Source organism: Sarcophilus harrisii, chromosome 1 (genome assembly GCF_902635505.1).
Source record: "Sarcophilus harrisii chromosome 1, mSarHar1.11, whole genome shotgun sequence".
Taxonomy (NCBI): domain Eukaryota; kingdom Metazoa; phylum Chordata; class Mammalia; order Dasyuromorphia; family Dasyuridae; genus Sarcophilus; species Sarcophilus harrisii.
Window position 1 is genome coordinate 367,056,126 of NC_045426.1, and position 17,412 is coordinate 367,073,537.

At 34.2% G+C, this 17,412-nt stretch overlaps 1 protein-coding gene across 2 annotated transcripts in view; it reads left to right on the top strand.

The window, feature by feature from the left end:
* PSTPIP2 (proline-serine-threonine phosphatase interacting protein 2) overlaps nucleotides 1-17,412 on the top strand; it is a 65,946-nt gene that overhangs the window by 3,910 nt on the left and 44,624 nt on the right. For both annotated transcript variants that reach the window (XM_012541144.3, XM_012541145.3), the window contains exons 2-3: nucleotides 7,274-7,374; nucleotides 17,247-17,324. In XM_012541144.3, coding sequence (XP_012396598.1) covers nucleotides 7,274-7,374; nucleotides 17,247-17,324 — 179 coding nt within the window. The remainder of the gene's footprint in view (nucleotides 1-7,273; nucleotides 7,375-17,246; nucleotides 17,325-17,412) is intronic.

The window sequence follows — 17,412 nt, forward strand, 5'->3', positions numbered from 1 at the left end:
TGGTGCCCATTCTGGTAGATCCTGTCAAACTTCCTTCCATTAAGAGAATTTCAGATCTTATTTAGTAGGTAAAAGAAGAGAGAGAATCCCTGAAATCATCATATAAGTGGATGCTGCCTCTTCTGATCTGGTTTCACCAGGATACTTTAGAAATAATTAAGTATTTCCAACACTATGTCAGATAGGTGAATTCCAGAATAAGGAGAAAGTAGCAGGCAGGCAAACTGGGTTCTACAAGATAGAAAAAATCTCAAGCTTTTTGATTTTTAGGCAGTGCCTTTCTTGTGCAGCAAGTAAACAAGCCTTCTAAAGACTTCCTCCTTGATTTTTTCTGGTTCTGGTTCTTCTGGTTGTAAAAAGCTGGAAATCTCTATTTGAATTCCTGTTGCTAAAACCAACTGACTTGTGCTCTCTCCCTTGGTATTCTCAAATTTGGATAATCCCATGGGGCCTTGGTAAAAGGTTGTAAGATCAGAGACTCAGTGATAGAGGAGAGTTTAGAGAACATTTGCTTCTCATTTTACAGATGAGGGAATAGAGGCTTAAGAATATTAAGTAACCTGTACAAGATCAAACAGGCAGTAAGCATCAAAAGGGGCATCTAAATTCAGATATTCTGATTCCAAATCCTCCTGAGATTTGTATTCTTGAAAAGAGTAACACAAATTTATTTCCACCTAGATGATCATACAATTACTAATAATACCCTCTCAAGGCCTTAAGAGTTTGAGATCATTGAAAGCATTATCCATTTTGGCATAGTCTGCTCTTTTGCCTATTATCCTTCATATGTATATTGGTTTATAAATAATTTTTCATTCATTTAATTTTTACTATGTGGATTGTTAGGCTCTTCTCTTTACAGTAATGATGTGTTTCATTGAGAAAATACTATGCTTTTCTGGGATTTGTTACAATAAGCACAATGTTATTCTCAAATAGGAGCATTTGAAAGATGTCATCACCTATTTAGACCCTATACAGGATAATGGTGAAGACTTTTAGTTGTGTTGTTTCCTTGTTTTTTGCCTCACTTGTCATTAAGAATCAAGAAGTTACTAAACAGCATCTATAAAAGAACTTCATATAATCTTAATTTACTTATTATATTTTTTAATTAAAATTTTTCTTGACATTGAAAATCTACTTTTTTTTCCCCTCCTACCTTTTCTCATTGAAAAAAGAAAAATAAAGATTTTGTAACAACAAAATAATTTCTACAATAACTATGTCTACTATAATATTGATATATAAATGAGAAATTCATTTTTGAAATTCCTTGAGCTTTAAGGATGAGCTTTGCTCTATTGAGTTAAATGTTTTGGTTTGTTTCCAAACATGTTTCTATAATTATGCTTCCATAATGAACTAATATATTTCTACAATTTTAACAAATGCTTTTCAGTTAATTTCATTTTTATAAAAATGTAGTTTGCTATCATTTGTGAAAGCCTGTCTCATATTTTTGTTTTATTTTCTTATATTTTCATCAAGGATATTCATGATATATATGTAGATCATTCTGATAAAATATTTAACAAAGAGGAGAAGTAATTCTATGGGTTGGTATTTACTTATACTCTCTTGATCAACTTTTTAAATAACAATGTTAATTCCGTTATTTTTTTTTCCCCATGTGGCCCTTTTCCTTTCCTGGGAAGTTTGGTAAAATTCTCTCTCCATGTTTCCAAGACAATGTCATTGACAATTTGCATTTCCTCCAAATGTCAGATCCAGTTATTCTTAACTTTGGTATTTTAAGTACCTTTTCAATCCTTATTAAGCATGTAGGAGATTGAGATGATAGCATCCTAATTGGATTGATAATTTCATTGCTATTAATGTTGAAAATAGATCATTAGAGAAGTAATGATACATCTGTTATAATTTTAATTTTTTTTTTAATTGTCCTTCTACCAGTTTCATCTTTGAATGATTTGGGGCTATGTGACCCAGTTAGGTCTCATATAAAGCTTTATGTAAACTTGTTTTTTCTTCCATTGCTTTTTGGTGTTTTATGAAAAAAATAGCATTCATAATCTTATGCCATCCTCTTGTATATTATTCTGTAAATGTGTTTATATTTTAAACTAATATTGTCCTTGGTTGTCATGTCTCTCTACTTGATGAGTGCTGGTTAATGTGGTTTATTTTTCTTTCCTTGTGGGGACTGTCTTATCTAAGTTAAATTTTTAGAGGACTGGACCAAGCACCTCCATTATGTTTATAGATGACCTGAAATTTATGATATTTCATGTCTACTACTCCTTTCTGCCACTGACATTATTGTTCTAAAAGTTTTTGAGGTCTGCGTTGAAAATGAGTCATTTTTGTTTATTTTTTACATTTTGGGTTGTCATGGCCACCCCACCCCACCCCAGGACCAACCTACAGATGAACTCAATATTTAGTTATTTATGTATTTGGACATTAGATCTATCCCCAAGATACTATTTGAAACTTCTCTCACATAGTAGAACCTGCCAAATGTTTTCTTTGAAGCATAGCTTTCAGGAATTCAGGGTCACTTCCACATTACAATGAGGTATCCAGATATGATCATAAAGAAAGCTTAGAAATAATATAAATAATATATGAATTACTTGTTCTTTAAAAATTTATTTTCAACTATTTATAAATCTAGTTAGTCTTGATATTTTAAAATTAGTATCTTAAAAATTATTGAAGTATTTTGTTTTTGTATTGAGTGAATTTCTGAATACATATACCCTATACATACATTCTTAATTATGCAATTGGGATTCAACAGAGGGATGTGATCACTGAGTGATACAGAAGTGGATGAAAATTTTCTGATATCAGGGCTTTGAGAAACTCAAGGACCAACTAGATTAACAAGTGAATGTGGGGTAAGATGTATTCAGGAAAAAAACAAAACAAAACATACAACACTTTGAAACTATAAATCAATAGTTTAGTCATAAACCAAGAGTATAGGATTAGTGTAATATTAGGAAAACTATAAAGTGAATGAATAATATTTTAACAAAATCTACAAAAATCACAATTGATTATATCAGTAGATTTAGGAAGAACTTATGATAAAACATAACAATTTTTGTTTGTGTGTATTTTTAATTGAAAAAATAGGAACAAACTGACTACTCCAATTGATAAGTTTTTTTTTTTTTTTAAACCAACGACAGTATTACAAAGTGGGTCAAGCATTGATCTTAAAGTCTGGAGACACTTGGATTGAGGTCCCAGCTCTAACAATGACCATAATCATGGGCAAGCCATTTGACCTTTAAGAGCTTCTGTTTCCTTATCTACAGAGTGGAGATAGTAATATTTACAAACTTTACTGGGAGGTTGTAAGGAAAGTAATTTGAAATTAAGTTGCTACATTCCTGTCAATCCATAGAGGGAAAATAGTTTTTGTAGGAGTATTCTATATCCAGCTCTATGCTATATGTTTAAATTTATCTTAATTTTTGAGTTTTCAAAGTTTGCAAAATATTTTATATTCATTAACTCTGTTATTCCCAGAAGCAATTGCTAAAAGGAAAATAGAAGGTGGTCCCTCCCTAGCTTGTAGGGGAAGTTAGCAATCTTAAATGATAAGATAGATGTAGATTAAGTAAATCTAGAGTCTCTCCCAAGCTACTAGACAGAATACTGGATAGGAGGCCAGAACTGAGAGAGAGATATGAGTTCATAGAATACATCACCATGAATACAAAGAGGAGACAGAATTTAGTTCTCCTAGCAATCCATCAGCTTAAGGGTAGTTCATTTCACTAGTGTCTTAGACCAGACAAAAAATTTCACATGGTATAGAATTTTTTTTTAAACCCTTGAGTAAAAAATGAAAATTGCCTTTGAGAAACCAGATCTTTTGTCCTTCACTAGGATGTGTCCTAAGCTATAGTCAGGCATTATCACCAAACTGCCTTTTTAACAGTTTATCCTTAGTTTTAAAATGTATATATCTATAGTTTATTACATTTTTATAAAATAGATATACAAATCAGTTACTGATAAACCATAATTTCATGACCTACATTTAGTTATATTTAAACTTTTTGTAGCAGCAAGTATTGAAAATTGAGGAAATGTCCATCGACTGAGGAATGGCAATACAAGTTTAAATAGTTTTGGTCTAGATGATTTTTGAGGTTTCTTATGAGGATCCAATGAAGTGACTCCAATAATGATAGCAGTGTTGATGTTCTGTGTGTATGTGTATTAATAGTAATTGTGGTGGTAATAATAATAGTGGTAGTAATCATAATATAATAGCAGTACGAGTAGTAGTGATAGTGGTAGGAGTGTAATGTCGGAGAAACTGAGGCAGGATAGAGATTAGAGAACAATTTAATATTTTATTTGAAAGGGAGAGATTTACTGGGACCAATGGATCCATGGTTTGGTCCCAGGGCTGAATGAGACTATCATTTCCAAGAATCCAGCAGTGAATGTCAAATACAAAATTCTTTTATAGGCTAACAAGAACAATGACATAATGAAGGGAGGTACCTGAGAGGCTCCTGATATTCTAATGATGTCTAAGATATGACCTTTCTCCTATCAAACATTAGGAGGGAATGATTATAGCTTGAAGTTTTGGTGCAAAGTAATTGAGGTAGGACAATTAGGGAAACTGGGTCAGGACATTTAAAGGGAACTATGGCACAACAGTAGTAGTAGTAATAGTAGTAGTAGTGATAGTATGTTATGATTTGTGGCAGTGTGAAGCCATGAGAGTACTACAAATAAGTTCTGTTGAACTACTCAGCTTTAGCATTGTAGTGAAAAAGCAGGCAGAGGTCATATGTAACCAAATGAGTATGGAATTTTATTTTTTATTAAATTTACTATTTTTAAAAAATTTATCTAATTCTCGGTTCCAAATTTCTTCTTTCACTCTTTCCCCATCCAATATACATATATTAAGTTACACATTAACTTAATTTACACATTAATTGTGTAATATTTACACATTAAACATGTTTTTGAAAAAAAAATTTAAATGTGAGAGAAAAAAAATCTGCTCTTGGAGTTCATCAGTTCTTTCTCTTAAGGAAGACAGAATGTTTTATCATGAATCCTTTAGAAATGTGGTAGATCATTGTATTGGTCTGTCAATTTTCTCACAAGTTTCCCACAATTCATTATCTTTTTTATTTATTTATTTATTTAATAGCCTTTTATTTACAGGATATATACATGGGTAACTTTACAGCATTAACAATTGCCAAACCTCTTGTTCCAATTTTTCACCTCTTACCCCCCCACCCCCTCCCCTAGATGGCAGGATGACCAGTAGATGTTAAATATATTAAAATATAACTTAGATACACAATAAGTATACATGACCAAAACGTTATTTTGCTGTACGAAAAGAATCAGACTCTGAAATATTATACAATTAGCTTGTGAAGGAAATCAAAAATGCAGGTGTGCATAAATATAGGGATTGGGAATTCAATGTAATGGTTTTTAGTCATCTCCCAGAGTTCTTTTTCTGGGCATAGCTAGTTCAGTTCATTACTGCTCCATTAGAAATGATTTGGTTGATCTCGTTGCTGAGGATGGCCTGATCCATCAGAACTGGTCATCATCTAGTATTGTTGTTGAAGTATATAATGATCTCCTGGTCCTGCTCATTTCACTCAGCATCAGTTCGTGTAAGTCTCTCCAGGCCTTTCTGAAATTATCCTGTTGGTCATTTCTTACAGAACAGTAATATTCCATAATATTCATATACCACAATTTATTCAGCCATTCTCCAACTGATGGACATCCATTCAGTTTCCAGTTTTTAGCCACTACGAAAAGGGCTGCCACAAACATTCGTGCACATACAGGTCCCTTTCCCTTCTTTATAATCTCTTTGGGATATAATCCCAGTAGTAACACTGCTGGATCAAAGGGTATGCACAGTTTGATAACTTTTTGAGCATAGTTCCAAACTACTCTCCAAAATGGTTGGATTCGTTCACAACTCCACCAACAATGCATCAATGTCCCAGTTTTCCCCACAATTCATTATCTTACAATATTGTTCTATGTAAATTGTTCTCCTGGTTCTTCTCACTTCATTTTGTATCGGTTCATATAAATCTTCTCAGTTTTTTCCAACCCTTTTCATTATTTTTTTACAGCACAGTATTGTTTTACTATTTCATATCATAACTTGTTCAACATTTCCCAGTTGATGGGTATCTCCTCACTTTTCAATAGTTGCTACTACAAAAAAGAGTTACTATAAATATTATTGTACATGTGGATCCTTTTTCTTTTTCTTTGATCTCTTTGGAGTATAGGTCTAGAAGTGGTATTGCTGGATCATAGGGGATGCACAGTTTTGCAGTTTAAAACTTTATTTTAAAAATGTAAAAAAAAAACATTCTTAGCTAGGCATAAATAATACAAAAACAGACAGCAGACCAGATCTGCTGTGAAAGCAGAAATGCTAACAACATAGATAAAATTTAAAGTGTGCTGTACCTACATTGTCCTGTTGCTTAATGCTTATTAGCACACCATTGTGTTATGTCACTTCTAGAAGCATATTCAGTTCTGAGTATCCCATTAAGGAAAGAGAAGACAAATTGGAAATTGGATCTAGAAGAAGGTGACGAGCCTAGTAGATTAGATGTAGAGATATTTGACCTAGAGAAGAGAATCTTTTCTTTAAGGTGGGCTAAGGGTAGGCAAAGCCACAATAATTGTCTTCAGGTATTTGAGGATTAATTATATGAAAGGGAGATTGGGTTATTCTACTTGGCCCAGAGGGTAGAATTAGGAACAGGGGCGTTGGTTTTGATATAAGGAGAAACTTGAGATTCCCTTTCAGCTTCAATGATTCTATAAATTTTAATTCCCAAACTTTCCAGTTGATTCATTTGCTGAGCAAAGTATAATGCAATATACAATATATTTGCAAAAAAAGTTTTATGTGATTTTTAGCTGGGTGGTTTTTGTTTTATTTTGTTTTTTAATCATTCTGTTTTTAGATCATTGACTCAGTTGGATCAGATGTTCGCCGCAGTCATCCCACTGGATTCCTTTCAGTGATCCTCTTCTTACACTGCTCTAATAGAGTGCTCTTCAGTTTGACAATTTTGAAAATTCTTAGGAGATTGTATGCATTTTTACTTCTCCTTTTGTTTCCTGAGTAGAGGCCATTATTTCAGAAACTTGCCGTTATCTGCTTCTTCTTTCTATAGGCCCCTCTCCTCACAACCAGCCTTAAACTTTTTCTTCTTCACTGGATCTGATGCAATTTTTTTTTTCACACCCACAGTGTCCTCATTTTCTCAGCACAATCGGCTATGAGAGCATTATTCAACACCTGAATGAGGGTCGAAAGAACTGCAAGGAATTTGAAGATTTTTTAAAAGAAAGGTATAGTGTCATGTCTTGTAAGAAAATACAACTGGGGAGAATCTCCCCTAAATCAGAGAGAATTTACTAGGACTTAGTGTGTTTAGCACTTTGCTGAGAATTGTAGAGATTACAGAAATATAAAACTTGATTCTTGCCTTCAAAGAATTTATAAGCTAGAAAAATAAAATAAAATAAAATAAAATTAAATCTCCCAATTTGCCTACACCAGCACTTCTACAATAATTAGTCTACAATAGTTGCTGCCACTTACTGTCCTCATTTCTCTACATTTGCAGTCTAATTTCTGAGCTTAAGACTCTGTGGAAGCTGCTTTCCCAGCAATTAATTGCCATTTCTGATGACCTCAGCACTCCTCCTTATTAAGCTTTGTTCAACATTTGGTATTGTTCACTATCTTCTCCACCTGGATACTCCCTTTTCTCCTCTTTCTCCTTCCATAAGTCCTTCCCGTCTGCAATTTCTTTTTCAGAATCATCATCTATAACATGTGCCCTAAAGTGGAATATCCAAAGGCTCTGTCCTAGACCCCACTGTCTCACTTGGTGATCTCTCATAGGTTTAATGATCATCTCTATCAACATGATTATCCACACATTTGCCAAATATTGCCATTTTTACTTCCATAACATCTCTCGCATATATCTTTTTCTGTCTGCTTATATGGCCACCACTCTAGATCAGGCCCTATTTGTCTTTCACCTGTACTATTGCAATTGGTTTCCGTCTTAAATCTCTTCCTAGTTTGTCTGTCTTCCCTATAGTACTTCCTAAAGTATATCTGACTTTGTCATTCTCCTGCTCACTAAACTCTAGCAGCCCCCCAGTGGCCCTCCTCTCCATTCATACTATGGTCCAACTCTACAGAATATGAGCCTTCTTATTTTTCCTCATATATAATATTCAATCTCCTGGCTACATGTCTTTGCACTGGCTGTCCCTTGTGTCTAGAGTATATTAACTCCTCAGCCTTGTCTTAGGACTTCTAGATTCCTTCAAAACTGCTCTACTTCCTACATATAAACCTTTCCTGTTTCCTTAACTGCCAGTATCTTAGCCACAAATTTATTGTATATCTATTTTGAATATATTTTAGAAATATTTACATATGTACAGATTATATTTTTCCTTTTATTACACAACATATATATCCTAGCAATATGATTTTAAAATACAAATGGTGTTCACTTTAAATCTTGAGTGCTTAACACATTTCCCTTCTATAAGAGTGCAGTAAAATCAATAGCAATCCTACTCAATTAAGACTGTGCATTGATATTCTTTTTTTTAATGTCAAGATAACACAGTTGCAAAATAATTGATTAGGGATAAGGAGCACAGCAAATTTTTAGAACCATTTACCAAATAGTGTGGTATGAATTATATTAGTGAAGAGAATACTAATGGAAATAAAATTACCCTATCCTATAAGTATTATGTATAGTTAAGTAGTAAGTGTAGAAAGTACCTCTAGGCTCTTAAGTTATGATCCCTTGCTTTCACAGGGCTTAATCAATTACATATCCTACCAGAGCACAGATCCTTTCTTGAATGGATAGTAGATTAGCACAATACATAGCCTGGTGCCATGTCTCGTAGTAAGAACTATGTACTAGATTAACCCCAGTTCCCGTATGACTTTTTTTTTTTTTAGCTTTGTAAGTATCTAGAATTGATTTGCCCATGTGTCTACTGAGAGTTTATCTAGATTACCTTTCTATCATTGTGGAAGGTCTTTGGAATAAATCTTCTTTTATTACTCAGTAAGCATAAATAACTTCAGCATGGACAGATGGCTCTTTGGGAAATAGCTGTATAGCTTGTATTCCATGATTAATTGTCAGCATGGAGCAATACGTCTTTGATTGCCCTTTGAAACTTCATGCTAAGTGCCCCAATCTTATTTCTTACTAATTCCCACACTAGAATTTTCTGTTCTGATCAGGATAGTTTTTTCACTGTCCCCAAAAAGATTTTTCCTTTTCCTACTTCTTTGTTTGCTTATGATATTTCCTATTGCTTTGAATTACCCTCTACCTAGATTATTTCTATGCATTTTTCAAGTCCTAGAGAATCTTATGTCTTTTATTTAGTCTTCCATGATCATCCTAATACAGAGAATCATAAGATTTAGAGCTAGAAGGGCCTCAATAACTTTAGGCCCTTTAGGCCAACATTTTTATTTTATAAAAGAAGAATTTAAGATTTCAAAAAGTTGAGATAACTTCCACAAGGTCATGTGGGTAGTTAAATTGTGTAAGCTAGTGTAAATAGATGTGGCATGTGACCTACACTCTTAAATTCTTTTGATTCTATAGGTCCACTCTGGCAGGTCAGGATAGTTCAACCATGTGAATTCAATTCACTAGCAAGGTTGTAGTAGAAACCTTAGTGATGGGGAAGACATGCATACATTATTTCTTATAACTGTAACTACTCAGTTCCCATCAGTGTGATTTCCTCTACACAAATTAGGCAACATGACACCATTAACTGTAATGAAACATTTACTAATAGGAAACAAAGGAATTCAAAAGGATATATAGCATAATAGGCCACTCATAAACCTGGTTTGTCCTCTGTCAGCAACCTATCAGAAAGGAATATGGAGGAATTCATGTATCCATGGCAACTCAAAACTCTAGACTGAAATCCTGAGGTCTTATGATTATAATTTTAAAGATGGAATGGAATTCAGAGATTGTTTAATCCAACCCTCAATATTTTACAGATGAGGAAACTGATACTCAAAGAAATTGTTCAGAATCACTTAGCTAATAAATAAGTGTCAGAGGCAAAATTTGAACCTGGGTCTTGTCTCCAGATCTACTACTTTATATATCACATTACATTGCCTTTAACACTTAATCAGAGCAAGCTTATGATCCAAACTCAATGGAAATTTTTTGCCTGTAGAGAATAATTAAAATTTGTAGTCTCCATCATGAATAGGCTTCAGTGGTTTTTCCATCCTGTAGGCAGAAGGTAGGTATATACTGACCCAGTCAGCATGGCTTACATGGAGTTCTGAATATTTAGATTTGTTATTCAATTTCTGTTGGTTGAATGCCATAGGGAGGGAATAACCTTCCTATAAGAGGTTAGGATACTGAGTACTTTGGGGTCATATTAACCAGCAAGCATGCAAGTTGTTCTACCAACAAAGAACAGCCATAGAATAGCTTCCCTATCGACTTTTGCCCCCATAATATTCTTGTTACCCTTGATCTTTTTAAGGAATAGTCTACAACTTGTATATCTTTTTAAGGAATAGTCTACAACTTGTATCACTTGTTGGATAAATCTGCTCCTCTTCTGAATATCTCTGATCTACTGCTGGACAAAGCCACTTCTGTGGTAATCTTGGACAGATAAAGCAGTGTTAAGATTTTTCAGCAAACGACCTTGTACCTGGTACTTGTACAATTCCATGTTTGCTAATTTTACAGGGCACTGAAACAATATTAACCTTTCAGTGAAAAGCAGTTCCCTTAAATCTGGATCTCCAAAATTATTCAGGCTGCTCTCTGGGCTTTGAGAAATTTCTCCCTTTTCAGCCAAAGTAGATAGTAAAAGGAAATGTAGGAAAGCCTCTGAAGGATTTATTCTCTCTCAAAGTTCTTGTGGCCATAGACAAGATAGCTTTTTCTTAGACCATTTTTTTTAAAAAGCAGAGAATCCTGTTTTTTTTGCATCAGCTCGTAGAATCAGAGATTTCATCCAATTAGATCAGTTCCCATATTCAGTTGCAGAGTTTCTCTATTTCTAGTCAGCTGGGTTCAATTCAAGTCAATTTTTCTCTCCACTACTTATCTTCATTGCCTCCTGTAGTCTTAGTTTCTCTTCTTCTAGCTTCTGTGACTCTCATGACTTTAACTTGACTTCTTCTGCCTTTCTAGCCACAAATGTTTCCTCATATACAGGGACCTGCCTCTATCCAGGATTGAGAAACTCAAAAGCCACATTTTTGTAAGATATGATGTGAACAGTCAATGTACAATTGTTCCATAGACCCCAAACAGTTCTTTAATTCAGTTTTCCAGCAATAAACTTCAAAGTTCTGTAAAGTTTTATGTAAATCATTTTCAGTTTACATTATAATAGAACTATAACTTGTACATTTGTAAATAAATAAATAAAAGTAATTCAAATTCATTGATCTGTACCATACTATCTTCCTCTCACGTTTCTTTTCTCCTAATATACTGTTTTTTTCACCCTCTGCATCCAGCAGACTCCTAGTAAGTCCCTAGCATTAGAGGTGAAGCAAAGTCAACTATAACTTGAATGTTTTGCATTAAGGGATATGTACAGAGACCTGAAATCCCTAGAAATTATCTGCTATTATGGGAATTTATTCAGTGGAGACAGTTCTATCATTGTAGGTAAAAGGTAACTTGGTTACTTAATATGATTATAGAAATAAGTTTCTTGGGAAATGAAACTTCTAGGTAATTAAGAGTTTGCCTGAAAAGATTTTTAAGCATAACCCTAGCTGGAAAAATTAGCTAACTAGCATTTATAAAAAATTTTAAGGTTCATAAAGCACAGCAAATAGAATGTCAGGTCTGGAGTTGGGCAAACTAATTTTCCCGAGTTCATATCTGGTTTCAGATATTTTCTAGCCATGTGACCCTGGGCAGGTAATTTAATCCTGTTTGCCTCAGTTTCCTTATCTATAAAATGAGCTGAAGAAGGATACTCTGGTATCTCTGTCATGAAAATCTCAAATGGGGCCATGAAGTTTTGGACATGACTGAAATGACTGAACAATAATTGCCACTTCTTGCTTCTTGCTAACTTCTTGCTTCCCCCAACTAGTACAATGTTGTGTATTTAATGGGTGATTTTTATGTATATTTATTGCTATCTTGTTTCATCTTGGGAATCCAGGAGATGAGAATTCCATTGCCTTTGGCAAACACAAGATGCTCCTTCAGGTTTGGTGCTTTTGTGGCTTTGGGTTGCCCAAGGAGCCCTAGCCATTGGAATCTTAGTAAGGAGTAAAGATATTGTTTTCTGAAATAGAAAGAAAAATAAATAGAATAGGTCATGATCTTGAAAAATGTCCTAGGAGAGGAGGAGGTCATTGATTGAGCTTTCTTTAAATATCCCCAGTCTTTTCTGTGAAGTAAGAGATTTCCATATGCTAAAGCAAAAGGTTGGAGATAAGGGGAGATAAGAACAGGTTTGGAAGTTTCTTTAGGAAATTAGATAAGGGATCAAAGAAAATTTTAGAAGGTTTGCTGAAGGACCAGGCGATCATTATATACTTCAACAACAATACTATATGATGATCAATTCTGATGGACCTGGCCATCTCCAGCAATGAGATGAACCAAATCAGTTCCAATAAAGAAGTAATGAACTGAACCAGCTACACCCAGAGAAAGAACTCTAGGAAATGACTATGAACCACTACATAGAATTCCCAATCCCTCTATTTTTGTCTGCCTGCATTTTTGATTTCCTTCACAGGTTAATTGTACACTATTTCAAAGTATGATTCTTTTTGTGCAGCAAAAGAATTGTATGGACATGTATACATATATTGTATTTAATATATACAACATGTATTGGTCAACCTTCCAATCTGGGGGAGGGGGTGGGAGGAAGGAGGGGAAAAGTTGGAACAAAAGGCTTTGCAATTAACAATGCTGAAAAATTACCCATGCATATAACTTGTAAATAAAAAGCTATAATAAAAAAAAGAAAGATTGCTGAGCAGTGACAAGAGCTCAGTTGAGGACATATTACATAAATATATTATGGGTGGAATTCTTATGGACTTTATGACTCTTCAGCAGTTCTTAGCAATACTTTAAAGTGCAGATGATCCTGGAGGACAAACCTAAAGTCCTCTTAAACTAATGCTTCTAATTATTTGGATTAATTGGCAACCAGCTGAAGATAAGACAAGAAGGATCTGTTAGTCATAGTCACTCTGTTAGGTTATAAAATGCATCAAAAAATTTTGCCAATAGTATGTTTTAAAAGAAGATGACATAGAATAAAAACTCCTGCTTCCAGTTAGGGGTGGGGAGGATGTCTGAGAGAAGGAGAAAGCAAAGAAGAAAAGTGAGACTAGAATGTGAATATTGATGGGGGAAGTGAGAGGCAAAGAGAAACAAACTTTTGTCTACTTAATATAGTTTTGTTTTGCTGTGTGTATCCTTTGATCCAGCAATTTCTTTACTGGGATTCCAAAGAGATCATAAAAATGGAAAAAGACTCAAATGTGCAAAAATATTTGTAGCAGCCTTTTTTTTGTAGTGGCGGCAAGGAATTGGGAATTGAGTGAATGCCCATCAGTTGAAGAATGGCTGAGTAAGTTATGATATATGAATGTTATGGAATATTATTGTTCTATAAGAAATGACCAGCAGGATGATTTCAGAGAAGCCTGGAGAGACTTACATGAACTGATGCTAAGTGAAATGAGCAGAACTAGAACATCATTGCACACAGCAACAGCAAGATTATGTGATGATCAGTTCTGATGAACTTGGCTCTTTTCAGCAATGAGACGATTCAGGCCAGTTCCAAAGATCTTGTGATGAAGAGAGCTATCTACACCCAGAGAGAGGACTGTGGGGACTGAGTGTGGATCACAATAGAATTATTTTCACCTTTTTTATTGTTGCTTGCTTGCTTTTTTGCTTTTCCCCCCTCATTTTTCTTCTTTATGATCTGATTTTTCTTGTGCAGCATGATAAATGTAGAATTATGTATAGAAGAATTGCACATGTTTAACATGTTTTAGATTATTTGCTGTCTTGGGGAGGGATGAAGGAAGGGAGGGAGAAAAAAGTGGAATACAAGGTTTTGCAAGAGTGAATATTGAAAACTATACATATATTTTGAAAATAAAAATCTAATATATATATTTCTACATATCCATCTATGCCTATATAGCTCTATCTATCTATCTAACTATCTATCTAATATTGTTCTGTTGAGGGTTTTTTTTTTTTGGAGGCAATAGGGGTTAAATGATTTGCCCATGGTCACACAGGTCTGAATTAAGTGTCTGAATTAAGATTTGAACTCAAGTCCTCCAGAGCTGGTGTTTAATTAAACATAGCTTTTAAAAATTTTAGTGATGAATTTTTAATGACCTCCTGACACCAGCTTCCCCTCCAAGGAATCTTCTCTTGTTAAAAAAAAACAAAAAACAAAAAAAAAAAACCCAAAAATAAAACACACTGACCATATCAGGACAAGATAGATGGAAGACATATTTAACTACCAATTCTCAGAAGTCATAATTATTAAAAATTTTCCCAAGTTTCCCAAGTTTGATTTTGTGTCTTAGAATAATCTTACTACAATCATAGAGTTTTAGAATTAAAGATATATCAGTTAGCGCTTCTGTGGTGATGAAATGAGTAGCTAGATGGGTCAATGAATAGAGTGTTAGACTTGAAGTCAGGAACACTCATCTCTTTGAGTTCAAGTCCAGCCTCAGACACTTACTACCTATGTGATCCTGGGTAATATACTTCCCCCTGTTTGTGTCAGTTTCTTCATCTGTAAAATGAAGGAAATACCACACCATTTCAGTGCCTTTGCCAAGAAAACCCTAAGTGTGACCATGAAGAGTTGGACATGACTAAAAAGCAACTCAACAACAACAAAGATTAAAACACTAAGAAGAATACTCAAGAGAGATTATAGAGCCTCAGTTCCTGAAGACTTTCAAATTCCAATAGAAGGATTAAAGCAGGTCTACCTTCTAATAGAGAGATGATGGACCACACAATGTGAGAATTTGTTATGCTCAGCTATGCTTATTTGTGATATAATTCTTTTTTCTTTTATTCAGTTGGGAACTTGAGGGAGAGGAACTAGGGATGGAGAAACTGAAAGAAAAATGCACAAAAGAGAACAGAGGAAGACCAGAAAAAATAAGAGATAAGAATAAGAAAGACAAGAAACAGTTTTGAATATTACATGCTGAATTTATTATTTATTTAAAGAAAAAACCAAGTCATAAATAACAGAGCAGGTCATTTAGGGTCCATAAGGGTTCTGTTAATAGAGTTAAAGGGATTCATGATCTTGGGTAGGAAAAAATTTATACTTTTTTAAAATTTAAAGCTTTTTATTTTATTTTCCAAATATATGCATAGTTTTTAGGATTCACCCTTGCAAAACCTTGTGTTCCATAATTTTTTTTCTCTCTCTTCTCTCTAGTCCTCTCCCCTAGATGGCAAGTAATCTAATATGCTAAACATGTGCAATTCTTCTATACATATTCCAAAATTATCATGCTGCACAAGAAATATCAGATTAAAAAGAAAAGAATGAGAAAGAAAACAAAATGAAAGCATCAAAAAACAACAAAAACAAGTGAAAATACTATCTTGTAATTCACACTCAGTTCCCACAGTCCTTTCTCTGGGTGCAGATGGCTCTCTTCATTATAAGACCTTTGGAACTGACCTGAATCACCTCATTGTTGAAAAGAGTCACATCCATCAGAATTGATCATTGTATAATCTTCTTGTTGCTGTGTTCTACTCACTTCACTTAGCATAAGTTCACATGAGTCTCTCCAAGCCTCCTATTTGCCAGCTCTTTTTCCTGGAGGCCTTTAAGTAAAGGTTGGATGGTTACTTGTCTTGCTGTGTTGTGGCTAAGATTCTTGTTCAGGAATGTATCAGATAACATAGCTCCTGAGGTTCCCTCTAGCTCTGAAACTCTAAGACTTTCCAGGGCAAGTCAATGGTTATCCTTCAGCAGACAGATAAGTATTATTATGAATCACTGAACAGAGTTAAGTTGTTTGTACTTTGTTCTCCAAGTAGATCATGACATCAGGGAAGTGATGTCATAACTTGCAAGTGATTTTAATTTAAGTAAGGGAGGGCTGTGCAAAATTACCTGCCTCATTTTCTCTTCCAGCACCATCTGCTTCTAATGACCAGATGTAGATCAGGATAACCTTTTTAAGCTAAGTTTTTTTTTTTTTTTTTTTTTTTTTTAAACATCTCAGTTTGACTGAAGCAACACCTATTTAGTGATTAAGGCTAAGTAGCATTGAGGTAGAGAATGGCCTCTTTCATCTAGTCCAAAAAATAAAAAAATTAATCTGAGAGGGAAAGACCCACTGAAGTAAGAAAAGACGTCCCTGAAGGCAGTGAGATACATTTGAAAAGAGCTCTAGTTTTGAACTCAAAATTTGAACACTGGATTTAAATCCTATCTCTACTACTTAGTACTTTTGTGAATTCATACGGACAAGAGAAAGGAGATATGTTAAGGAACAATTCACATTCCTTGTGTTATACTCTTTCTACATCATGCTAGCTCTCACTGAGAAAAATGCAAAATGCCTACAAATGTGCAGGATAAGTAAGGCTGCCAGGGTCTTCTTTTGTATTTCAGTAATCATAATGAAGGTTTTTTTTTTTTTTTTTTTGGTGTAATGTGATGAAAGAAGCATTGTATTTGAAGCCAAAAGGTCTGGCTTTAAGTTTTAGCTCTGATGCTTTCTGTGAGAGCAAATAAGGCATTTGTCTTCCTTAATATGTAAGGAATTTAGCTTCTCTGTGTTCCTTAATCTGCAAAAATGGAGCTATAAAATACAGCTACCCCAAAGGATTATTATAAGGAAAGCAATTTGTAAACTTTATGGTACTGCATCTTGTGACCGGATATTAGTAGAAGTAATAACTGGTACTTGAACTGTTGGATGAGATGTAGGAGTAAATTTACTTTATAGTGAATTAAATTATATTCATACAACTGGTATAGAAGTTAGGCTTTTTGTCTTCAAAGAAATGATGATATAGTTAAGGTTATGAGTTTGATAAAAATGATTCTAAGGACCTATGAATGATCCATCATCTTCTTTTCTGTTTACATAGGGCAGTGATTGAAGAGAAATATGGCAAAGATCTGATCAACCTCTGCCGGAAGAAGCCCTGTGGGCAAAGTGAGATTAAGTATGTCCCTTTCCATCTTTTTTGCTTTCCATATTGGTTAATGTTATCCAGATTTTTTCCTGCTCTGCACCCTTTCTCATCCAAGAAG